This window comes from Oncorhynchus keta, chromosome 22 (genome assembly GCF_023373465.1).
Source record: "Oncorhynchus keta strain PuntledgeMale-10-30-2019 chromosome 22, Oket_V2, whole genome shotgun sequence".
Lineage (NCBI taxonomy): Eukaryota > Metazoa > Chordata > Actinopteri > Salmoniformes > Salmonidae > Oncorhynchus > Oncorhynchus keta.
The window spans coordinates 27,381,131-27,406,547 of NC_068442.1; the positions used below are offsets into that span (position 1 = coordinate 27,381,131).

At 43.3% G+C, this 25,417-nt stretch overlaps 1 protein-coding gene across 1 annotated transcript; it reads right to left on the reverse strand.

Annotated features, from left to right (window-relative positions):
* Nucleotides 1-75: 75 nt before the first annotated feature.
* On the reverse strand, nt 76-25,417 carry mbtps1 (membrane-bound transcription factor peptidase, site 1). The gene is made up of 22 exons (XM_035798618.2): nt 25,229-25,417; nt 22,426-22,988; nt 13,454-13,714; nt 9,970-10,188; nt 9,514-9,624; nt 9,166-9,392; nt 9,009-9,076; nt 8,756-8,858; nt 8,223-8,374; nt 6,789-6,950; nt 4,773-4,917; nt 4,497-4,685; nt 4,098-4,270; nt 3,771-3,886; nt 3,464-3,620; nt 2,977-3,101; nt 2,747-2,824; nt 2,517-2,657; nt 2,261-2,392; nt 2,003-2,129; nt 1,682-1,812; nt 76-872 (listed from the first exon to the last, which is right to left on the reverse strand). Exons 2-22 carry the CDS (start codon nt 22,649-22,651, stop codon nt 658-660), a joined length of 3,258 nt encoding a protein of 1,085 aa, XP_035654511.1. The 5' UTR covers nt 22,652-22,988; nt 25,229-25,417; the 3' UTR covers nt 76-657.

The following is a 25,417-nucleotide window of genomic DNA, read 5'->3' on the forward strand; positions in this document are numbered from 1 at the left end:
ATTAATTACATTAGAAGAGTATGGAGAAAGCTGTGTGTTTTTTGAATGGCACACAATACAACAATGAACAAGGGACCCAAGGCTAACGCTTTTTAATTGATGATATATTTGAAAAGGTTTGCCAAAGCTACTTCAATGACAGTTGGACTTTAACAGAATGCCTCACCAGGGCTCATTATATAAAATATAAAAACAAAGAATTAACAAATTAAGCAACCCATAATCACCTGAACAGAAAGAGAAAAAAAGCAAGTTCCAAATAAGTATTTCAAAACATCAGAATTTGTTTTCAATCCAGTTCATCTAATCTGACTTTAAAAGACCTTGAGGAAGATGAAACCAATCAGGGGATGACGCACAGATTCAATAAATACAAAAAGTGGACAGACACGTTTCATTCAAACTCCATTTGGTCAGTGGAATGAAAAGCTCTTGTGAAAAGTAGAGGCGAAAGAGGTGAGGTCCTGTGGGAAACATCCTTGTTTGGCTGCACATTTCAAAGTCAGACAAACACTGCTCATTAAATCAGCCATCTACCAGCCCCAACTCAAAGGCAGAAGCACACATGCAGTCAACACCTCAGTGGAGGCTAGTCTTCCAGAGTTCTGGGCCTTGTGTGCTGTGGCCCAATAGTCTGTGGTGGTTGGGAAGGCAGTCTCACACTGTAGGGTTTTTGCCTGTTGGTGCCAGTTGTTGCTGCTGTTGCTGCTGGAGGTACGTTGGACGTTTGACTCTTGGTTTCCGACGTTTGGGCTTGTTCTTGGATTTGGTGAGCTGCACCACAAAGAAGGACAACACAACCATGGCTCCCAGGAAGGCAAACATGGGGATGGTCTGGCCCACTTCCTGGTTGTAGCGGCCTGGCATTATACCTGGGGAGAAAACAGGAGTGTCAGTCACACAGAGGCATCACGCGGTACATGATGATTGTCAAAAATGATTAACAGTGACAAGACTGAAAAAATATGCAAACTGTTTGTGTGCATATTTTAGCCCGTGCAGTTTTTAATTTTTTAATTTATTTTTTTAAAAATCATCACTATGTCTAATAAATCACAGTTTATTTCATGAAAATAACTGCAAATGAATGTGTTATTTTTCTGAGCCTAATTTTTACAATTAAATACATTTACATACACAGACCTGATTGGTGGATAGGATTGTCTGAGCTGTTCCCAACCAGAGGTACTAGGACCCCTGGGGGTACTTGGCCTATCCACAGGAGGTACTTGAGAAGACTCATGAGACTATAGGTTTACTGGTAAAATGCACATGATTGGGTACTTCAGGAGTACTCCGGGCTGCGCAAAATTCCGTTGGTGGTACAGTAACCAAAAAAGGTTGGGAACCACTGGTAGACTGCCTACCCCTCCAAAGTAGACGGATACATATGCAAATAAAAGACTACTGGTCATTGGTCAGAATAATCAGATCACATTGTGATGTCATGATCCATCCCACCTGAGCAGGCTGAAATTCCATGTATCTTCTTCAAACAGCTTTTACACAAAAAGGGCATAATCATTTTCACAATTTCTAAGTATTACTTCGACCTCAGTGTGAAAAGAAAAAGTATAAAAACAAGAAATATCACCTTTTTAACTGCACTTCCCCTTTCCCCAAAATGGGTCAGTAAGGTGATTTGGAGTCAGTGATCATTCTGATTGGTATATATTCTTACCTCCAGGGATATCCCAGGCTCCACTCTCCCCAGGGGACAAAGGCCGGACCTGGGGTCTATAGTTTCTGACATTAGGCAGCACCACTTTGTCCATGTCAATAGATAGCAGCTTCTGGTGCTTCCATAGGTTACTGATAACAAATAGAACCAGGGAGAGTACAAATACATGGTTAAACATTATTGAGGAGATTACCAGTTAAGAAAGAGTGGCATTATTCAACATAATCTCTCCATCTGTTTGATAGAGAATGAGAGGAAAGTCAGGAGAAGGAAATTAACACTACAGGAGTTAGGGACTTTGACAGGTGATTTGGCACACACCTGGGTGCAGTCTCATTGAGTGGCTGTGGCTTGGACCATGACAGGTGAGGGCAGGCAGGGAGTGGGCGGGGCTTTGGGTCTCCCAAGTGAGCTTCTAATACCTTCGAGTAGCGATATAGGTGATTACCTGTGGAAGAGAGGAATAAAGGTACTGTATTAGCCATCATAGCAATTTAGTTTTAATTTTTACTTAACTAGGCAAGTCAGTTAGGAACAAATTCTTATTTACAATGACTGAAGGTCTAGTGTTAGCCTTACCCTCCAGTCTCTCTGGCAAGGGACGGTCGGTGCCAGTGGGAGGAGTCACCCTGCTGTTGGAGTGGATGAGGCTGGGAGGAGTCATGCTGTAGGAGGTATACTGCAGAAGAGCATCCAGCAGCCAGAAGCAGTCTATGGGGGGAACACACATCAATGGTCAAAATCAGACACGAACTGATCACAGAAGAGGAGTTCGAACCGTTATTTCAGAAACAGTTTAATAGATAACAAGGGAAACAGCAGGTGGATTCTCTACCTTTCTGCCTGTGACTGTCATCTATACAGTTTGAGTCTCCATAAAGGGCTATCCGACCTCCCCCTTCAGATGGTGTTTGGTACATTCCCAGTATGGGAACACCCTCCACAACCGCAGTCTCCTGCTTCAAGACCTCCAAACCTGAGAGGGGAGGGGTGGGGGAATAATCAGCAACATCCTCATGGTAACAGCTGCCAGGTGTGTTGTGGCAGTGAGTGTGTGTTATATACCTTGATCCTTTAGGGTCTTGGCAATCACAATCCCATCCTCTGGAAACTTTGCAATACTGCACCCTGATGCATAATACACTGAGAGAGAAGAGTTTAAACATTACACTAAATAACATATCATGAAGTAATCCATCTAATCTGATTAATTTCTAGATTTACACAATGTATTTCAAAATGAGTGACACAGCAAGTGAATGAGGGTGTGTAAGAGTGTCAGAGGGTGTTCTTACTGTCGTGGTCTGCCATGGTGAAGTCTCCCTCATAGAGCCCATCACTGAAGGCCATCCCCCATACAGAGATCAGGTCATTCAGAGCTGGCACATTGGCGCCCCCTGTGTCTGGCATCCACCATTGCCTGAGGGGAATATTTTATGTGGTTGAAATACAATATAACTACAGGGACTGCGGGTTATGAGTCAACCCACGCATCACTAACGCACATTACGTTGCAGAGGGAGGAGCAGAGGGCAGCACCCACTGAGAAGTTTAGGGGGTAAGTTCCTTGCACAAGGGAACATCGACAGTGGGTGGCCGAACCCCAGTGAGATTTGAACCGGCAACCCTCAGATTGCTGGTCCACTTCTCTAATCTCAAGCCTGCCGCCTCCCCCTATAATCACAAGGCATGATGCCCCATCGGTCCATTGATGTTTGAATGAAGAATTTAGATCAGGAGGGGAATATAATGGGAGCTACACAGTGGGGTTGAAATACCTACCTGGTGTTTTCATCATAGAACTTGACTTTCCTCATGACAGAGGTGTTGTACCAGTCACTGAAGACAATGAGAGACAGTCCCTTATCAATGTCTCGCCGCAGCTTGGTTATCTCCTCTGGAAAGTACTCCTCTTCACTGTCCACCATCATGAATGTCCCTAAACACACAGGAGATGTCAGCCGAGACCAGACAGAGAAAAACAATAAGCTATGCATGCAGAGGCACTAGAATTATTGCTGTAAGCCATATCCCACTTTAACTTGTTTTTAGATTAGAATCAACTGACAAAGAGCAAAAATACTCTCACCATATTGACTAGCATCAAAGCAGGTGATGGGTGCACCCAGGACCTCCACAAAATAACCCATACTCCTCAGGTGCTGGTACATATCCCTAAAGTTGGTGTGAATGTGATCTCCATTCCTACAAATGATTCAGACAAAACCAACATCAAGACACCAATTGCTCTTATGGCACGTTTTAAGAGTTGCACTACAGACGGCAACTTACCCCAAACAGCCAGTACACCTGAAATAGCCAAATCTTCTTTAAATATAATAATATAATATAATATAATATAATTTTTCTTAAAACTAAAATGATACTGAGGTAAATAGTTGTCCGAAGAACTCACCAGTCCAACGGGTCATTCTTCATGCGCAAGTTATCACGAGGGAAGTAGCCAGGCGGATAGCGCAGGTTGTGGTACTGGTCCCACAGAACCCTCTTACTACGAGGAGGAGTGGGGACTATTTTCACCTTGACTGGCAGTTTAACCGTAGAGGTCATCTCCCCACCCACCTCAGACTGAGGAATTAGAAAATAATGAGGGTCAGAACATTGACCTTTGACCCAGGACACATGCTAACTCTAACAGTAGTATCCAAATATAGCTTCTTTTTTAAAAAACTGTATGATGCTCTCTGGTTACAAATCTACATAAGAGGATGTCAGTGTGATATTACAGAAATCCCATAAAAACAGTGAAAGGTGAGAAGGTAACTATGTGAAACAGATCCTTGTTGTTACTCACATTATTCCCAGCAGGCGAGGCCACGGTTACCATCACATGACCCTGGGCAATCCCTTCCCATGATGCAGCTTTCTTGGCGACAGAGATGGAGACGGCCAGGTATCCAGCCCAGGGCCAGAGGACTGGCGAATAGGAGACTGCCACATCAATGTGGTCACCATTCTGCGGTAGGTAAGGCTGCCAGATGGGCTGGAGGGCACAAGAAAGAAACAGCATGTCAGATAAATGTATATTCATGTTTTGACATGAGACACAAAGCCTTCTATATAAAAGTACCTTGTCCAAAATCCTGCCAGTCACGCCCATGCCATTGAGGATGGTGACGTTGACAATGGTGGGCATGCCACCGTAGTAGATGGGCTGGGAGCAGTAGGGCCACATGTAGGGGCACTCAGTCAGGTCGATGTAGCTGGGACTGAGACTAAAGACAGAACAGGATCAAATCAACATGAGATCAGGTTAGAGTTCTGATTATTGGACATTGCTAGAACCTTTCAAAGTAAAAAAGAGTGAACATTTAACATTAGATGTGACTTGACTGTAAAGTGAATACTATGTAAAGTGAGTGCGTGTTATGATGACGAGCGTGCAGAGTGTGCGTGTTATGATGACGAGCGTGCAGAGTGTGCGTGTTAAGATGACGAGCGTGCAGAGTGTGCGTGTTATGATGACGAGCGTGCAGAGTGTGCGTGTTATGATGACGAGCGTGCAGAGTGTGCGTGTTATGATGACGAGCGTGCAGAGTGTGCGTGTTATGATGACGAGCGTGCAGAGTGTGCGTGTTATGATGACGAGCGTGCAGAGTGTGCGTGTTATGATGACGAGCGTGCAGAGTGTGCGTGTTATGATGACGAGCGTGCAGAGTGTGCGTGTTATGATGACGAGCGTGCAGAGTGTGCGTGTTATGATGACGAGCGTGCAGAGTGTGCGTGTTATGATGACGAGCGTGCAGAGTGTGCGTGTTATGATGACGAGCGTGCAGAGTGTGCGTGTTATGATGACGAGCGTGCAGAGTGTGCGTGTTATGATGACGAGCGTGCAGAGTGTGCGTGTTATGATACGAGCGTGCAGAGTGTGCGTGTTATGAGACGAGCGTGCAGAGTATGCGTGTTATGATACGAGCGTGCAGAGTGTGCGTGTTATGATGACGAGCGTGCAGAGTGTGTGTGTTATGATGACGAGCGTGCAGAGTGTGCGTGTTATGATGACGAGCGTGCAGAGTGTGCGTGTTATGATGACGAGCGTGCAGAGTGTGCGTGTTATGATGACGAGCGTGCAGAGTGTGCGTGTTATGATGACGAGCGTGCAGAGTGTGCGTGTTATGATGACGAGCGTGCAGTGCGTGTGCGTGTTATGATGACGAGCGTGCAGAGTGTGCGTGTTATGATGACGAGCGTGCAGAGTGTGCGTGTTATGATGACGAGCGTGCAGAGTGTGCGTGTTATGATGACGAGCGTGCAGAGTGTGCGTGTTATGATGACGAGCGTGCAGAGTGTGCGTGTTATGATGACGAGCGTGCAGAGTGTGCGTGTTATGATGACGAGCGTGCAGAGTGTGCGTGTTATGATGACGAGCGTGCAGAGTGTGCGTGTTATGATGACGAGCGTGCAGAGTGTGCGTGTTATGATACGAGCGTGCAGAGTGTGCGTGTTATGATACGAGCGTGCAGAGTATGCGTGTTATGATACGAGCGTGCAGAGTGTGCGTGTTATGATACGAGCGTGCAGAGTGTGCGTGTTATGATGACGAGCGTGCAGAGTGTGCGTGTTATGATACGAGCGTGCAGAGTGTGCGTGTTATGATGACGAGCGTGCAGAGTGTGCGTGTTATGATGACGAGCGTGCAGAGTGTGCGTGTTATGATACGAGCGTGCAGAGTGTACGTGTTATGATACGAGCGTGCAGAGTGTGCGTGTTATGATGACGAGCGTGCAGAGTGTGCGTGTTATGATGACGAGCGTGCAGAGTGTGCGTGTTATGATGACGAGCGTGCAGAGTGTGCGTGTTATGATACGAGCGTGCAGAGTGTGCGTGTTATGATACGAGCGTGCAGAGTATGCGTGTTATGATACGAGCGTGCAGAGTGTGCGTGTTATGATGACGAGCGTGCAAAGTGTGTGTGTTATGATGACAAGCGTGCAGAGTGTGTGTGTTATGATGACGAGCGTGCAAAGTGTGCGTGTTATGATGACGAGCGTGCAAAGTGTGCGTGTTATGATGACAAGCGTGCAGAGTGTGTGTGTTATGATGATGAGCGTGTTATGATGATGAGCGTAAAGAGTGTGTGTAATACCTGGCCTGGGGTTTGTAGCCGTTGAGGATCTGGTAGGCTCTGATGAGGTCTAGTTTTCCGTGGCCCTGTTCAAACATGTTGACTCCAGGGAGCCTCCGTGCTGAGGCGATCAGAGCCTGCTTCATACTGGCTGGGTTCACCAGCTCTCTGTTCAACACCGTGCTGTAGGAGGGACACGGCTGGGTTAACAACTATTACATTAGCTTTACATTATGTTTCAATGAAGACAGGGCATATGAAGCAAGAGCGGCCATCTGACTCAACAGCTTGCTATGAGAAAGAGAGAGGGATGATGTTGTTTTAGAGAGAGATGGAGATAGGTGTAATAAACCAATTTGTAAGAGACGTGAGAAGTCTGGATTAAACTATGTCTGGATCTTAAGAGAGACCTACATAAAAAGTGTAGAGAGAAAGTGAAAGTGTGTCAGCTCCTTTCCTGGAGGGAAAGTAGATTGATTCTGTTAAATGTCTGTGTCCTTGTTGTTTTGAAGTGAAGGATATCTATTGACGTTTCATTTATCACAGAGTCCACGGGAAACACAACAGCATCAGACCACTTATACACAGACAGTACAGTCTGGCCGTTAAACTGTAACTGCATATCGAACCTGAAGACTGTTGCAATTTATCAGCCCTTCCGGACTCTTAGTCTGTCACTAACACTGCAAATTAGGTTTTCATGGTCTCTTAGAGAAATGCTGCTGAGTAAGGTCTATTTCAGAAACTGAAGAACTAGACCACCTTATCAATTGGATGCTTTAATGCTACTGGGCTGAAGCTAGCTGATGTTTGAACACAGAAAATGTATGAAAACCCATTGAGATATGTACATCTTAATGGTAATTATTGTTCAACATAACATGACAGTAAACTGCTGGCAGACTACAGAAGAATGTTCACCCTTTGGCCAGGTCTCAGCATTTCACTTAAAGTAATAATGGCTTCAGTATGGCCTGCAACAGCCAATCCTTAAGACAGCAAATTACTTTGAGAGTTCCATACCTGAGGCAGACCGTATCAGGTGTGCAATTTATGGGGTGACGTTATTCTGCTCCCAGATAAAAAGCAGAAACTCTCTCACAAAGATGGCTGAGATTAAGACCATGAAAAACATCTGGAACAACAGTGTTATCTCCAGTGAGTGCGTGTGCGTGCTTGTGTAGGAGGTGAGATAAGACCATATGATAGGGCGAGGCCAGGGGAAAGGGAGGTGTAGACAGCCAGGAAGGGTGGTGGAGTTAGAGCAAGCAACAACACCGTTTTCTCAAAGTTACACATTCGCTGGTTATGTAAACATTGCACCTCCACAGCCATCCTGGGAACTGTGTCCTTTGCTCCTTCCATTTCAAAAGCCATATGCTTAGGTGACTGATGGAATATATATTTTTTAACAACGCTGATGCAGCTGTAAGGGTAGTCGTTGAAATGACTTACCTCACCAGTAGGGTCACAGCTCCTGCCACCACAGGTGACGCTACGCTAGTCCCTGAGAGAGAGCGACAGCCCTCCTTCATCCCTGAGCCCCTCACCCCAGAGCCATAGGTCACGATGTCAGGCTTCACTCTGCCATACCCCCCAGGCAGCTCCTAAAACACAAGACAGAATCATGTTGAATAAAGAGTGGGAGAGAGGCAGTATGGGAGAAAGAGTGACAGAGGAGAACATGGGACAAATCCTACAATGTTTGCATTCCTCATTTACAGTATATGTCCCACAAAATGCAGGCTATGAAGTGCCACATGCTTCAAGGTCTGAGCACAGAGCACATTGAACTCCTCCAGCTCAGTGTTTTTCTATGGCAAAGACGGGGGCTGCAGATCACAGGGTTAGATGTCTAGTCTGGGACTGATAACAGGAAGGCTGGGGAACAGAGTTCAGTTTACACTGACTGGGAAAGGTAAGAATACACTGAGATAAGACATGTGAGAAGGTACTCAGGGTTATGCTGTGGGTTGAGGGAGACGTACCCAAGTGGTCATCCCCCGGGAGGAGAACCTGGCAATGTTGTCCTCAAAATCAATCCCACCGACCCCAATCACATCCATCTGATCCGCTGGGTTGTTGAGGGTGCTAGGATACACAGGGATAAAGTATCATCAGTAAAAACTCTTTGATTACATATATTTGGTTCATAATAGCTCTTCAAACTAATCAGTATCTTGCACCAATCAATACTACGTCCTCTAGGCCGTCACCTCTCCTCCCAAGGTCAGAACATACCCATAAAGTGGCCCATCGTTCCCAATGGCAGAGACCATGATAACCCTGTTAGCAGTCAGCTCCCAAACCTGGCACACACAAACACACATTTTGATCAATTCAGAGTGGGAAACACGTTAACGGCGTCAGACAGCTTCGGGCATCTTCTTTTAATCACCTTATCAACAAAGGGGTGGTCCATGAAGTCTGGACCGCCGATGCTGAGGTTTAAGACATCAATCTTCTTCAGAATGGCATAGTTAAAGGCATCCAAGAACCAAGAGGTGTATGACACCTGATTGTTGGTGAATACTCTGAAGATGTGAAGCTCAGAGTCTGGGGCAAAGCCCTGACACTCTCTCATGCTGGCAATGACCCCTGCTACAAAGGTACCATGACCCAGCCCTGCAGAGAGAAAAAGATACCAAATGTAGTGTAATGTAGCACAAATAGACATCCACTCCTCCTCAAAAGCAAATCCCATCACTAAGCACTACCAGAAATCTTGACCAGAGCATTATCTTACCATCATCAAGTGTCTTTTCATTGGTCCAGTTGGTTCTCTCCTTCACATTCTTAAAATGTGGATGTTTCTCACTGAGTCCTGTGTCAAAAACAGCCACCTTCACCCCAGAACCTACACACAAAGAATATAGATATTTAGAAACATGCAGGCTACAGTAGACATGTTAGTGTAAACCCAGAAACACACAACTGAAACGTGTCTTTTGCACTTAACCCAACCCTTCTGAATCAGAGAAGTGCGGGGGGCTGCCATAAATCGACATCCACGTCTTTGGCGCCCAGGGAACAGTGGGCACCCAGGGAACTGCCTTGCTCAGAGGCAGAACAACAGATTTTTACCTTGTCAGCTCGGGGATTCGATCCAGCAACCTTTCGCTCTAACCACCAGGCTACCTGCAGCCTACAAGTGTTTATACACTAATAGACAACCAGATAAACACACAGTGTCTGTCCTCACCGGTGTATCCCATCTGCCAGAGGACATCTGCCTGCAATATCTGGGCCACGTGTCGGGGGATGGCCCTCAGAAGCCTCCGGCTGGAGTGGCGGCCCGTGGCGTGCCAGAAGCCGAAGGCCAGAGACAGGCTGGTCCGGCGCAGCGGACGGGACGACTGCCACGACTGCCACTTCTGGGTCCAGCGGGTGTCGTTGTTGCAGGTTGCCCCAGGATCCGGCACTGAAAAGAAGGGATGACGAGAGGAAAACATCAAGAACAAGATCTTTAAAAAACACAATCAATGTAAAGCCCAGGAGCGCAAAACAAACATTCAGTTATACATTGGTGTGTGCACAATATTGAGCGAGATGGATAGCTCCCAATGTGATGTGGAATATCTTGATCCTGTATGCAGTGAAGCAATCTGCTGTTTTCATTTCAAATCAAAGATCTACAGAATACGCCAAACAGTGATTTCTGACTGAATCTGGATGATGATTAGCTACTGTACTGAGTTTATCATGCAGAATACATGAGGTTGTTGAACATGATTGGGTTCAAAAGCAGATAGCTCACTCAACAGCGACCAGACCACTACAATAATCAGAGTCAAGAGAGGGGTGATGTTGGTGGGGTGATGGTGGTGGGGTGATGGTGGTGGGGTGATGGTGGTGGGGTGATGGTGGTGGGGTGATGGTGGTGGGGTGGTGGGGTGATGGTGGTGGGCAATTAACAAGCACCGCTGATCTAATCATGTGAAATGGCCCTACGGCAGTAACAGTTAGTCCTCTTCTCACTGGCAACTGCTCAGTGACACTGACAGAGCTGCTGATGGCTCCTCTATGAAGTCTAATTACACTGAAAAAAAATATGCAACAATTCATAAGGATTTCAGTCAATTGAAATAAATAAATTAGGGCCTAATCTATGTATTTCACATGTCTGGGAATACAGATAAGCATCAGTTGGTCACAGACACCTTAAAAAAAAAAGCTAGGGGTTTGAACCAGAAAACTAGTCAGTATCTGGTGTGACCACCATTTGCCTCAGAGTTGATCAGGCTGTTGATTGTGGCCTGTGGAATGTTGCCCCACTTCAATGACTGTGCGAAGTTGGTGGATATTGGCGGAGCATCGATCCAGAGCATCCCCTAACATGCACAATTGGTGACATGTCTGGTGAGTATGCAGGCCATGGAAGAACTGGGAATTTTTCAGCTTCCAGGAATTGTGTATAGATCCTTGCAACATTGGGCTGTGCGTTATTATGCCGAAACATGAAGTGATGGCGGCGGATGAATGGCACGACAATGGGCCTCAGGATCTCGTCATGGTATATCTGTGCATTCAAATTGCAATTGATAAAATGCAATGGTGTTCCTTGTCTGTAGCTTATGCCTGCCCCATACCATAACCCCACCATGGGGCACTCTGTTCACAACGTTCTTCGGTTGTGCAAACCCATATTTTAATCAGCTGTCTGGGTGGATGGTCTCAGACCTGATGTGGAGGTCCTGTCCTGGCGTGGTTACACGTGGTCTGCAGCTGTGAGCCCAGTTGGACGTACAGCCAAATTCCCTATAACAACATTGGAGGTGGCTTATGGTAGATAATTTAACATTCAATTCTCTGGCAACAGCTCTGGTGGACATTCCTGCAGTCAGCATGCCAATTGTACACTCCCTCAAAACTTGAGACATCTGTGGCAGTGTTATGTGACAACACTGCACATTCTAGAGTGGCCTTTTATTGTCCCCAGGACAAGATGTACCTGTGTAACAATCACACTGTTGAATAAGCTTCTTTATATGACACCTGTCAGGTGGATGGATTGTCTTATAGCAGAGGAAAAATGCTCACTAGCAGGGATGTAAACAAATTTGTGCACAAAATAAGAGAAAGTTTTTTGTGCGTATGTAAAATGTCTGGGATCTTTTAATTCAGCTCATGAAACCAACACCTTACATGTTGCATTTATATTTTTGATCAGTGTACATTAAACTCCGCAATTCTCCTACAGTCACTCCAATAGTGATGGCCAATCATATTTATTACCACCTCCAAATGAAGCCGGGCAGTCAAGCTGTAAAATTCAGATAATTTTAAGTTAGTTCATTTCCAATACCCCAAATCAATTAGATAATGTTTAAATTGGTGGCAGTGAGTGGTACTTGGTTTGTAGTGTAGCATGGTCATTATGGTGGTGAGTGGGAACTGAACTAGGCTGTATCACAACCAGACGTGATTCGGAGTCCCATAGGGCGGCGCACAATTGGCCCAGCGTCGTCCTGGTTTGGCCGGTGTAGGCCGTATGTTTTAAATAAAAATGTGTTCTTAAACGTCTTGCCTAGTTAAATAAAAAATACTCTGGGGTGGAGGGGGGGCTCCAAAGTGCCCAGACATAGCACTCTTTCATCCTAGGAGAGAGTGCTTCTACCAACCCGCAGGCACAAACAGAGCTCTCCTTTCTGCCAGACCCCCACTAGTCTGGAGCTGCCCTACTGCTGGTTAGTACTCAGGGGGTGTGTTGCAAGATATATGATCCCTACTAAACGTCTAACGCGTCCAAACAACACAGAAGAACAGAGCACTGAAACGGCCTGGAGCACTACAAAGACACACTGACCAAACTACAGCTATTGTGTAGCGGGGATAAAATATTCACCTCATTTACCTCTGACAAAGCAGTCAGTGTGTGGGGTTCAGTTTGGTGAGCAGACGTGTGTGAGATCAAACAGTTTCATGAAACAGTTTCAATCTAGGGACAATAAGATGGTGAGTCTACAAGGGGGAGAGACTGGGGGGAGTGGTCAAACGTGACTGAAAGGCAACACACGTATGGGGGATATGGGGATGGTCCAGAGACGGGTTAGCTGACAAAGTCACAAAAATGATATGCACACTTCCAAAGGGCAGAAGGCCGTGTGTTATGGTTCTGAATGGCCTGATAGCTAGCAACAATAACAAGAAACTGCCATGTGGTGAATAATAAGTGGCTCGTTTCAGCTCATTTGATCCATGTCTTGTTTTGAGGTGTTTTGACTGATGTCACATATGCTAATAAGGCAAAAATTTGCTAGCTGGCTAACCAACGTCTAACGATGTATTTGAGAGACAAGTGCTTATTGCGTAACTTTATTTATGTTTTCAATAAACATCGGAGGCAAAATATAGTTTACAATCTAAGCCAGTCCTGTCTGTTTTGCCCCATAGTTGCGCATGCGTCGGGTTAACCAACGTCTAACGATGTATTTGAGAGACAAGTGCTTATTGCGTAACTTTATTTATGTTTTCAATAAACATCGGAGGCAAAATATAGTTTACAATCTAAGCCAGTCCTGTCTGTTTTGCCCCATAGTTGCGCATGCGTCGGGTTTGTTTCTAAACACCCAACCCATCTAGAAGACAAAAGCATAAAATATGTGGATCAGTTAAAACAAGAAAAGCAGGGCTGAGCAAAACATGTGTAAATATTTGACTATAAAGAGGCAAAGACAGAGACTCACAGTCGGGTGTATAATTGAGTGTGCGGAACACCTTGCGCTGGGGCGTGACCCTCTTGATGTAAGGGTGGTCCTCCAGGGTGAGCAGGCTGCTGTGAGAGGCTTGGCGAATCTGCACCACCTCAAAGTCACTAGGGAAGTCACTGGCTGGGTTCTTCCGGGGCACAATCCGCCAGTCCAAGGCCTCGGAGCTCTTCAGAGCACTGCTGATGAAGTGGCTGCGTGCCTTGGCTGTAAAGTAGCCATTAAACGCCACAATGTATTCTGTAGAAAGAGGAGAGAACATGGTAATCGTTAAGTATCTCCATGGCAGTTGCGCTGCCAGCTGTGGGAGATTCCATGTCAACAGATTTATGTGGCATTGCCATTTGGGGAGAGAGATAAAGGTAAAACTGGAATAACTCCATTGGTAATCCCTGAGATTTTTGTACATTGCAGTCATTGTAATATTCTTGTCTCTAGAATGAGCAACTTTGATGGCGGCGGGGGCCACAAAAGAAATCTCTACTCACCAGTGGCTCACAGGGCTGTGTACCTACACATGCAGTCAGGGCCTGCCCAAGCCTTTTGGGCCCCCCGTAGAGAAAATGTTGCCTTTTTAAAACAAGTTTAACACAATTGTACAACTTTTGCCATAGGGCAGCGAGAAGATTGACATTTTTTTTTACAACTAATTTCTTACAATTCTACACATTTTGCCATTACTTATGCCATATTAATATGATATCGGAGTGAGATAGACTTAAGGCGTCAGCATGCTTCAGATTGGCTGGCACCTAGCCGAAGTCAGCTAGCTGAACCGAACGAGTGTGCTCGCATACTCCCTTTACACTAGAAACAGCATTGGCCACTGACATTTGATTTTGTAAATAAAATAACATTTAAATCAGCCCACCCCAAAAAAGCTGTCCTGTTCTTTTCCTGACTATTCCTAAATGTTTGTATTTTACACTGCTCATGTTAGATTTTTTTAAATCAAAAGTATTTAGAGCCTTTAGCTGTTGTTTCACACCTACTCCAAACTTAACCCGCCAAGACAATGTGCTGTAGGATGTTGGTACCCAGCCAGGCGCTAATGTGTCTCTCTCTCTGACAAATGGTTGAAAATTGTGCACCGTACTTCAAAATTGTATTTAAATTGGGCCTAACTGAATGATAAGGAGGGTGAAGAGGTTAATTCAATTTAGAAAGACAGTGTAATGATGAGTTTGTGTTATGCCTATCTATCAGCGTTGCGCTTGTTCATTTGACCGTGCGCTTTAGAGGTTGATAGCATTCTCTTTTATGTCGTGCGCTTTAGAGGTTGATAGCATTCTCTTTTATGTTTTACTATGTAAAAAGAAGCTGTTACAGGACTGTTCTATTTACTGTAACTCTTACTAATGGAATGTATTGTAATGGAAAAATAAACATGCTGTGTTGCAAAAGGCCTTCAGAATAATGCAAAACATATCCTTGACTCTATCCAAGTTGATGAGCTGGAAACAAATGATGCCAGTCAGCCTGCACAGCCGGCCCATCGAGACTACACCGAAACTCATCTCACACATACACAGCCGGCCCATCGAGACTACACCGAAACTAATCTCACACATACAAATTAGCCTATAGACAAGAATAAATTGACAATCTGTTGAGTGACAACATTAGGCCTCAGTTCTTAAATTGTACATGAAGAGATGGGCACGCGCACCTTGTAATTTACAGATGCAGGGAAAGGATCATCACTTTATCAAATCCTCCTTCAGTCACATGCAGGTAAAATTGAGATTTCTATACAGGTCTCAGAAAGAGTATATTGTGCAGTTTGTTACGCCTACCTTTGTCAAATAACTGAATTCAAGAGGTGCAGCTCTATTTCCAAATTTGACTTTTACCAAGAATATCCGTGCTGTCCATCAATTCAGCACATGACCACTCGTGCAGCAGCATTGCTCTAGCTACTTGGCAAAAACTAGTAACATAATTAAAATATGCTATTTATTTATACAATTCATCCTTTACAATTGTTCATGCACTGGTGCCTTTGTTTAGGAATACAGAATAATTTCACCTATGCACCTGGCTGATCATATCTTTTTCTACTTTGTCAAAAGAAGCTGTAACTGGACTTTAATGACTAAATCAAACCCACGAATAAAGTTGATCAAATGAATTACACTGTAATGTTTTTATTGTAAGGGGAATTAAAATAGGCTATAGGCTTGTTTTTCTAGGACTTCGTAGAATTATACAAAACCAAACCTTGACTATTAAAACAAATAACTATTGTTATTTATACATTTCCACAAATATGTAATTAATATTTTATAATATTTTATAATAGTTTATGCACTATTTATCAAGCATTGATTTGCTAGATTAGATTTGCTTAGATATGCTACACCTTGCAGGTTGATATGCATCTAATGGATATGCAGGTACGTTCTCTAGTGGGTACTTATAGGCTGAAAGGCCAGGCGGTTCTAGCATCAAAAGACCTTCGCTTGAAACACGAGAAAAAAAGTGGCAATACTACCATTTGTCAATTGAGACGCCATAGCCAGCATACACTTCCTCAAAATGGTCAGAATTAATCTAAGATAACTCAAGAAATCTGTCATTAATTTTGACGTTTTTTGCAGAGGAGATCTTAGTGGCACAATTTTACAAAAACAAGTAATCTCTCGTTGAATGACAGACTTTATTGAAGAATCCCTACTGTTAACCAATCACTGACAAAGGGGCATAGACTTTGGCTCCAAACTTCAGGGTGCCTCCAGAAAAACTAACAAAAACGTCAAAATGTTGTCATAATATATGCACAAACTCTTCCGGCTGGGAAGCATGCAAGACACCTTTACAAAATCAATGGGGGCGCCCCAATCAGTAATTCAACCATGATTATTAAAAGGTTAGATAGCTGGCTACACTAACTGACCATTCTAAAAATATTTAGCTGACACGGGCTAATTAAGTGACCATTAGTGAATGACATGAGAGAAACTGCTGATTCACATCCAAATTTCAAAATTTCATCTTGTGTATTCTACAGTAACCGACTTGAGTCCCCTCCCAAAAAAAACTGTATTTTGGGGAGGGTTTGGAAATTGATCCGCGGGCCGCCTGTTGCCCATCACTGCTCTAGTTTTGTTTTTAAACTCCCAGTGACCCTTCAACTCTGCACCTCTCTCCGATAACAAGAAAACAGTGCTGCATTGTACTACCAGTTCCTCTGCCATCTTCAATGCAATAGAGATACAACTTTTCTACAAAGCCCTGTAAATTCTGACTGACAAACAATTTTAATAACAATTAACTAGACCATGAAGTTCTTTGGAATTATCACAAAACACTGAGCAGAAGCAAATAACAAAAATCTGAGAAATAAAAGCAAATAAGAACAGTCTTGGTTGACAAAAAGTACCACATGAGGGAGGAGGATGTGTTCCCTGTAACGCAGTGTTGAGATTTCCTGAAATGATGACAAGCTCAGTCCGAGGCTGCTGTGACGCCGCCCCCAGACCATAACGGACCCCTCCACCTCCATAATCGATCCCGCTCCAAAGTACAGGCCTCAGTGTAACGCGCATTCCTTCGACAATAAACGTGAATCGGACCATCACCCCTGGTGAGACAAAACTGCAACTCGTCAGTAAAGAGCTAATTTTGCCAGTCCTGTCTGGTCCAGCGACCGGTGGGTTTGTGCCCATAGGCAACGTTGTTGCCGGTGATGTCTGGTGAGGATCTGCCTTACAACAGGCCCACAAGCCCTCAGTCCAGCCTCTCTCAGCCTATTGTGGACAGTCTGAGCACTGATGGAGGAGTTGTGCGTTCCTGGTGTAACTCGGGCAGTTGCTGCCATCCTGTACCTGTCCCACAGCCACTGCGAGGACAAACAGCTGTCCGTCCTGTCTCCCTTTAGCGCTGCCTTAGGCGTCTCACAATACGGACATTGCAATTTTTTGCCCTAGCCACATCTGCAGTCCTCATGCCTCCTTGCAGCATGCCTAAGGCACTTTCACGCAGATGAGCAGGGAGCCTGGGCATCATTCTTTTGGGGATTTTCAGAGTCCGTAGAAAGGCCTCTTTAGTGTCCTAATTTTTCATAACTGTAACCTTAATTGCCTACAGTCTAAGCGGTAAGTGTCTTAACGACCGTTCCACATGTGCATGTTCATTAATGGTTTATGGTTCATTGAACAAGCATGGGAAACAGTGTTTAAACCCTTTACAACAAAGATCTGTGAAGTTATTTGGATGAAACGTCCTGAAAAAGGGAAGTTTATTTTTTGCTGAGTTTAGTTACCAAAAAAGTGTTAATTCAAAATATATTTTATATTTGAGATTCTTCAAAGTAGCCACCCTTTACCTTGATGAGAGCTTTGCACACTCTTGGCATTCACACAACCTGCTTCACCTGGTATGCTTTTCCAACAGGAGTTCCCACATATGCTGAGCACTTGTTGGCTACTTTTCCTTCATTCTGCAGTCCAACTCATCCCAAACCATCTCAATTGGGTTGAGGTAGGGTGATTGGGGAGGCCAGGTCATCTGATGCAGCACTCCATCTCTCTCCTTCTTGATCAAATAGCCCTTATACACCCTGATGGTGTGTTGGGTCATTGTCCTGTTGAGAAATAAATGATAGTCCCACTAAGCCCAAACCAGATGGGATGGTGTATCACTACAGAATGCTGTGGTAGCCATGCTGGTTAAGTGTTCCTTGAAATCTAAATAAAAATCACAGACAGTGTCACCTCTGCAGCAGCAGTAACTCTGGGTCTTCCTTTCCTGTGGCAGTCCTCATAAGAGCCGGTTTCATCATAGCAATCGATGGTTTTTGTGACTGCACTTCAAGAAACTTTCAAAGTTCTTTAATTTTTTCAGATTGACTGACCTTCATGTCTTAATGTAATGATGGACTGTCATTTCTCTTTGCTTATTTGAGCTGTTCTTGCCATAATATGGACTTGGTCTTTTGGCAAATAGGGCCATCTTCTGTTTACCACCACAACTGACTAGCTCTAACGCATTAATAAGGAGGAAATACATTCCACATATTAACATTTAACTTCATTGGGATAGGGGGCAGCATTTCCACTTTTGGATGAAAAGCATGCCCAGAGTAAATGGCCTGCTACTCAGTCCCAGATGCTAATATATGCATATTATTAGTAGTATTGGATAGAAATCACTCTGAAGTTTCTAAAACTGCTTGAATGATGTCTGAGTATAACAGAACTCATTTGGCAGGCAAAAACCTGAGAAAAAATCCAACCAGGAAGTGGGAAATCAGAGGTTTGTAGTTTTTCAACTCAGCCCCTATTGAAGATACAGTGGGATATTGGTCATCTTGCACTTCCTATCGCTTCCACTATATGTCAACAGTCTTTAGAACATTGTTTCAGGCTTCTACTGTGAAGGGCGGCTGAATGAGGGGAATGAGTGAGAGGTCTGCCAGCAGCCACGAGCTCGTGATGTGCGGTCATCTGAAAGTTACCTCGCGTTCCATTGCTTTTCTACAGACAAAGGAATTCTCCGGTTGGGGCATTATTGAAGATTTATGTTAAAAACATCCTAAAGATTGATTCCATACTTCGTTTGATATATTACTGGTCGTAGAAACATAACTTTTTTGACTTTTCGTCCGACCTGTCCGCTGGAGTTGCACGTGCGTTTGGATTTGTTTACCAAACGCCCTAACAAAAGGAGGTATATGGACATAAACGATGAACTTTATCGAACAAATCAAACATTTATTGTGGAACTAGGATTCCTGGGAGTGAATTCTGATGAAGATCAATGGTAAGTGAATATTTATAAATGCTATTTCTGACTCATTTTAACTCCACAACATGGCGGATATTTATTTTGGCTGGATTGGGCTCTGAGTGCCGTACTCAGATTATTGCATGGTATGCTTTTTCCGTAAAGTTTTTGAAATCTGACACAGCGATTGCATTAAGAAGTTTATCTAAAGTTCTATGTATAATAGTTGTATCTGTTATCAATGTTTATTATGAGCATTTCTGTAAATTGATGTGTCTGCATGTTTTGGAACAACTGAACATAACACGCCAATGTAAAGTAAGATTTTTGGATATAAAAAAATCGGTCGACCGATTATGATTTTTCAACGCCGATACCAACTTCCGATTATTGGGAGGACCAACAAAAAAAATACCAATTAATCTGCCGATTTTAAAAATTAAAAATGTATTTGTAATAATGACAATTACAACAATACTGAAAGAACACTTAATTTAACTCAATATAATACATTAATAAAAATCTATTTAGCCTCAAATAAATAATGAAACATGTTCAATTTGGTTTAAATAATGCAAAAACAAAGTGTTGGAGAAGTAAAAGTGCAATATGTGCCATGTAAAAAAGCTAACGTTTTAGTTCCTTGCTCAGAACATGAGAACATATGAAAGTTGGTGGTTCCTTTTAACATGAGACTTCAATATTCCAAGGTAAGAGGTTTTAGGTTGTAGTTATTATAGTATTTATAAGACTATTTCTCTCTATACCATTTGCATTTCATATACCTTTGACTACTGGATGTTCTTATAGGTACTTTAGTATTGCCAGTGTAATAGTATAGCTTCCGTCCCTCTCCTCGCACCTACCTGGGCTCGAACCAGGAACACATCGACAACAGCCACACTCAAAGCAGTGTTACCCATCGCTCCACAAAAGCCGCGGACCGTGCAGAGCAAGGGGAATAGCGCGCACCCCGCTAGCCATTTCACATCGGTTACACCAGCCATTGGGCTGATAGGCTTGAAGTCATAAACAGCGCTGTGCTTGCGAAGAGCTGCTGGCAAAACGCACAAAACTGCTGTTTGAATGAATGCTTACGAGCCTGCAGCTGCCTACCATCGCTCAGTCAGACTGCTCTTTCAAATCATAGACTTAATTATAACATAACACACAGAAATACGAGCCTTATACCCTGACTCTGCGTGCAATGAACGCAAGAGAAGTGACAATTTCACCTGGTTAATATTGCCTGCTAACCTAGATTTCTTTTAGCTAAATATGCAGGTTTAAAAATATATACTTCTGTGTATTGATTTTAAGAAAGGCATTGGTGTTTATGGTTAGGTACAGCCGTGCAATGATTGTGCTTTTTTCGCAAATGCGCTTTTGTTAATTCATCCCCCAGCGTTGCATCAATTATATGCAACGCAGGACACGCTAGATAAACTAGTAATATCAACCATGTGTAGTAGTGATTATGATTGATTGTTTTTTATAAGAGAAGTTTAATGCTAGCTAGCAACTTACCTTGGCTTCTACTGCATTCGTGCAACAGGCAGGCTCCTCGTGGAGTGCAATGAGAGGCAGGTGGTTAGAGCGTTGGATGAGTTAACCGTAGAGTTGCAAGATTGAATCCCAGAGCTGACAAGGTAAAAATCTGTCGTTCTGCCCCTGAACGAGGCAGTTAACCCACCGTTCCTAGGCAGTCATTGAAAATAAGAATGTGTTCTTAACTGACTTACCTAGTTAAATAAAAAGTGTAAAGAAAATAATAATAATAGGCGTCCAAAAATACCGATTTCCGATTGTTATGAAAACTTGAAATCCGATTAAATCGGTCAACCTCTAATAAATATGCACTTTATCGAACAAAACATACATGTATTGTGTAACATGAAGTCCTATGAGTGTCATCTGATGAAGATCAAAGGATAGTGATTAATTTTTATCTATATTCCTGCTTTTTGTGACTCCTCTCTTTGGCTGGAAAAATGGCTGTGTTTTTCTGTGACTTGGTGGTGACCTAACAATCGTTTGTGGAGCTTTCGCTGTAAAGCCTTTTTGAAATCAGACACTGTGGCTGGATTAATGAGAATTGTATCTTTAAAATGATGCCTAATACTTCTATGTTTGAGAAATTTGATTTATGAAATTTCTGTTGTTAGAATTTGCCACCCTGCAATTTCACTGGCTGTTGGCGAGGGGTTCCGCTAGCGGAAGGGGGTTTCACAGGTTACGGCACACCTGTTAATTGAAATGCTTTCCAGGTGACTACCTCATGAAGCTGGTTCAGAGAATGCCAAGAGTGTGCAAAGCTGTCATCAAGGCAAAGTGTGGCTACTTTGAAGAATCTTAAATATAAAATAAACTTTCTTGGTTACTACATGATTCATAGTTTTGATGTCTACGTTATTATTCTACAATGTAGAAAATCGTTAAAAAAAATAAAGAAAAACCATGCAATGCGTAGATGTGTCCAAACTTTTGACTGGTACTGTATGTGTTGGAACAGCAGAGACATAAAAAACACAAAACAATTCCTTATTGACTCTGCACAAGGTCCTTCAAATAATCTTGACCCCTTAGCCCCACCACTCTGTCATGATGACCTCTCGCACTGTTTCACAATGCACGGCTCTCACTGGGTCACTAGGAATTCGTAAAAAGTGCTGTAGCACAAAGGACACATTCAGCCGCAGGCCAATATTAAGGGGACAATAACTATCACGTTATATTCTGGCATGGCGTTTTGTCAGCCTTGTCCACAGCAGGGCTGCAAAGACAAGCATCCAGACAGACTACTCTGACTGGACCTTTAAGAGGAAGGAGGGGAAAAGGGGTGGTTGTGTACTCTCTGGGACAACAGCCATTAAATACCCCAACACTGTTTGCCTGCCAAGCCTGGCATCTCCAGCCAGGTAGAGTAGTGTAGAAAAGCTTGACTGTGATCATCCTGCAAAGGCTCACATTGTGTTGTTGGTCTGTGGTCGATGGGTGGTAATTCATTAAACACCATAAAAGAGAAAAATACACTTGACTTGCATGTCATAAATGGCAATCATCTTAAACAAATCATGTGTGACCTAAAAATCTCTCAAACATACTGTGGCTGACAGAGGAAATATGCATCCATCAGTCTGTTTCAATTATTGTTTACACTTTCACAATGCTTTAAATGTGTTCTAGTAAAAGCTTGAAAAATACAAATAGACAACAGCACTTACCATGTTCAACTACTTTGGTGGAGAATTCCAGCTTCACAGTGAGACTTGAGCAGTTGGAACTGTGATTCCCATCAGGGTTGGGAGATGAAGTGGAGGTGGATGCGGTCCCATCTCCTCCCTCTGTCCCCACTAGAGGCAACCTGCCACATAGCAGGGCCACTAGTAGCGAGAAACATATACGCACCAAGGTCATGGTCCAAGCAGTTATTTTCTGTTCACCACCCATCAGAAATAGTCTTTATCCCTCCAAGCCCAGAGCAGGCTTCCTAGCAGCTAGGGGCAATTGTTTAACATATGACAAGACAAAAATAATGCTGATATGGCAATCATCCATCAACAGAGCAGTTCGTGCCCAAAGCTCACAGATGTCTTCATTGCACACGGCCTGATCTTTTCATTTCTTTCTGCGTTTCCTCTCCATCTTTGAAGTCCAGCGTGTAGATCAGTCCTTCAGCCAGGCGACTATCAAAGGATACATTTTTACACACTGAGGAGATCCAAAGGCTGATGAGGAAGGTGGGTGTTTGGCCTAGAGTTCCACTGCAGATATTTTCCTCAAATACCTGGAATGAAATGGAAGACACTGTCATATTAACAGGACATAATCAAATCTAGCCTAATGCACACATACTTCAGCAACTTGATGCTTTCCCTTCCCTAATCAAATCCATCTACTTCAATTCTATGTAGTTTTGGAAGGTAACTAGTGTCTACAATGTAATTTCAGTATTGAGTTACAAGGCAACATAAATTCAGAATGGGTTGGTCAAATGGATTTTAACCATTTTCACTGCCGTTTTCAGGGAGAGGACCTCCACTCTCGCACAGAGTCTACTATAAATCTGGAGGAATGCCGAAACACGCAAACTCAGCCACAAAGGCTTGGCCCCAAGGGGGAAAATCAGCAATCATTAGGATAGGTCAGGGGCAGCCTTAAAACCCCACCCCATCAATAACAGACCCTGGACAGGTGGGGTATAATATCCTTCCGACGGCCTGAGGCATGGACCAGTGGTGTATTCATTCAGCAGATTCTGTTGCAAAACATTTCTTAAAAGGAAACAAGGAACTAAACAAAGAGAGATCTTGCCTGAAAAACTTACCTTGAATTGCATTGAATTCTACATCGGGCAGAAATTAGCATTTGAATCAGGAAAGTTTCCTCTCATGACCTCTACAAGCCTGAATGTTGAATAAGAGTATATTTCACCTCTTGTCCGTGCAGTTGTTCCTTTGGCGGTAGGAATGTGAGACAACATATCCACAGGAAAGTATAATTACATCAACTTTTCAAAGCGCATTATAAGTTTGCACAGAAACCATGTAAACGCAAGTATGCATGCATTTATTTTTATATTGTGTACATTATTCAACATTCTGGCTTATAGAGGTCGACCTCTAAAAACCTCATTTCTGACCGATGTAGAATTCTATGCAATTCAATGTCAGGTTTCCACCTGAATTTGTCCCATAGAAACTCTTGTTTTGCTCTGTTTGCTAACATTTGGTTCTTAAATTGAACCTTTATTTAACTAGACAAGTTAGTTTAAGAACAAATTCTTATTTACAATGGCGGCCTACAGGGGAATAGTGGGTTAACTGCCTTGTTCAGGGGTAGAACGACAGATTTTTACCTTGTCAGCTCGGGGTTTCGATCCAGCAACCTTTCGGTTACTGGCCCAACGTTTTCCGTAATGAATACACGCCAGTTAGATAGTGGCACTAAGGTAGCCTCTCTTCCAGAAAAATATGGACAGCTCCCTCCCATTGTGCACACCAGATGTGCCTTTCTGAGATCCAAACCAAACCACTAGTTCTGACTCCGGCTGGGAACATGGTCTGCGGATGTAAATTAGGGCTGTAAAGTCTGACAGGACCACTTGTGTCAACATAACGTTGACATGAGAAAACGCCACCAAACCTCTCTGGACAGCAGATCAACCCCCTTTAACATGGTTACCAAAAATAAATGTATGCGTGTGTGTAATATATATATATATAAACCATATGACTCCGAACTTTACTTAGCAAATGAACCGGGACACCAGTCTTATTTTCAACAACATAACTATGGTGAAGTTGTTCGATAAAAAAAAAATAGATTGATGGGCAACTAGTAACGTACAGCTTAGTTGAGCATTTTCCAATGTGATGACATTTTATATACTACCTGTATCAACGTCAATCTTTGATATGCTAGCTAGCTATAACAAGAAGCAGATGTAAATAAAGTGGCAAGTGTGAGTATAACTAACATTAGGCTAGCAAACAATGTGTTGTTTGTCTAGTTCAAACGTTTTGGGAGATTTCCTTAATATATTGTCAAGCAACACAGGCTATCTAGCTATATTTTGTTGTTGTTTATTAGCTAACTCTATTAGCATCATCATGATAATGGATAGCTGGCTAATAATGGTAGTGTTCAAGTCAGCCCCCTCCCCCAAAAAGCTAGCTAGTTAGCTAACAAAGCAACTAGCCGGTTAACGTTAGCTAGCTAAACGCACTCGTTAAAAAAACACGCTGTTGGTAGTGTTATGCTGTATAGATAGTCAGATATTGTAGCATGTTGATAAAATACATTCAATTGCCTAGCTTGTTCGCAATTAGATTACTAACTAGCAAGTTGTCTAGCCACAGTAGCCGACAATGTCAACACACCACTGTTTATCTCGTATTGTGAAACGCAGCTAACCTAGCGTTAAAAGACTAGCTATTAACGTTACATTTCAACACATGCGTACGCCAGCCAGTATCCTGCTAGCTTAGATATAATTTTACCTGGCAGACAGATTTAGCTACTCACCTTTAACGTGGTTGACGCCAGCATGAATAATGCAATTTCATATAATCTTGTATGACGTTTTGTGGTGAGGTAACTGGCTTGGTCTCAAACAAAACCAATAACTTCACGGCCGCAGAACACTAACGTTCAGCTAGCTTGCTAACCATGTTTTTTTCCGCTAGCTAACCATCGTCATTCTGCAACAACACA

Bases quoted from the DNA above. Each gene is read 5' to 3' on its own strand.
- mbtps1 (XM_035798618.2), bottom strand. From the start codon at position 22,651: ATGGGTGGTGAACAGAAAATAACTGCTTGGACCATGACCTTGGTGCGT. The intron at 4,686-4,772 runs GTACTTTTATAT...TGTGCCCTCCAG, and splicing joins CTGGCAGGATTTTGGACAAG to CCCATCTGGCAGCCTTACCT. The intron at 4,271-4,496 runs GTGAGTAACAAC...CTAATTCCTCAG, and splicing joins CCTCGCCTGCTGGGAATAAT to TCTGAGGTGGGTGGGGAGAT.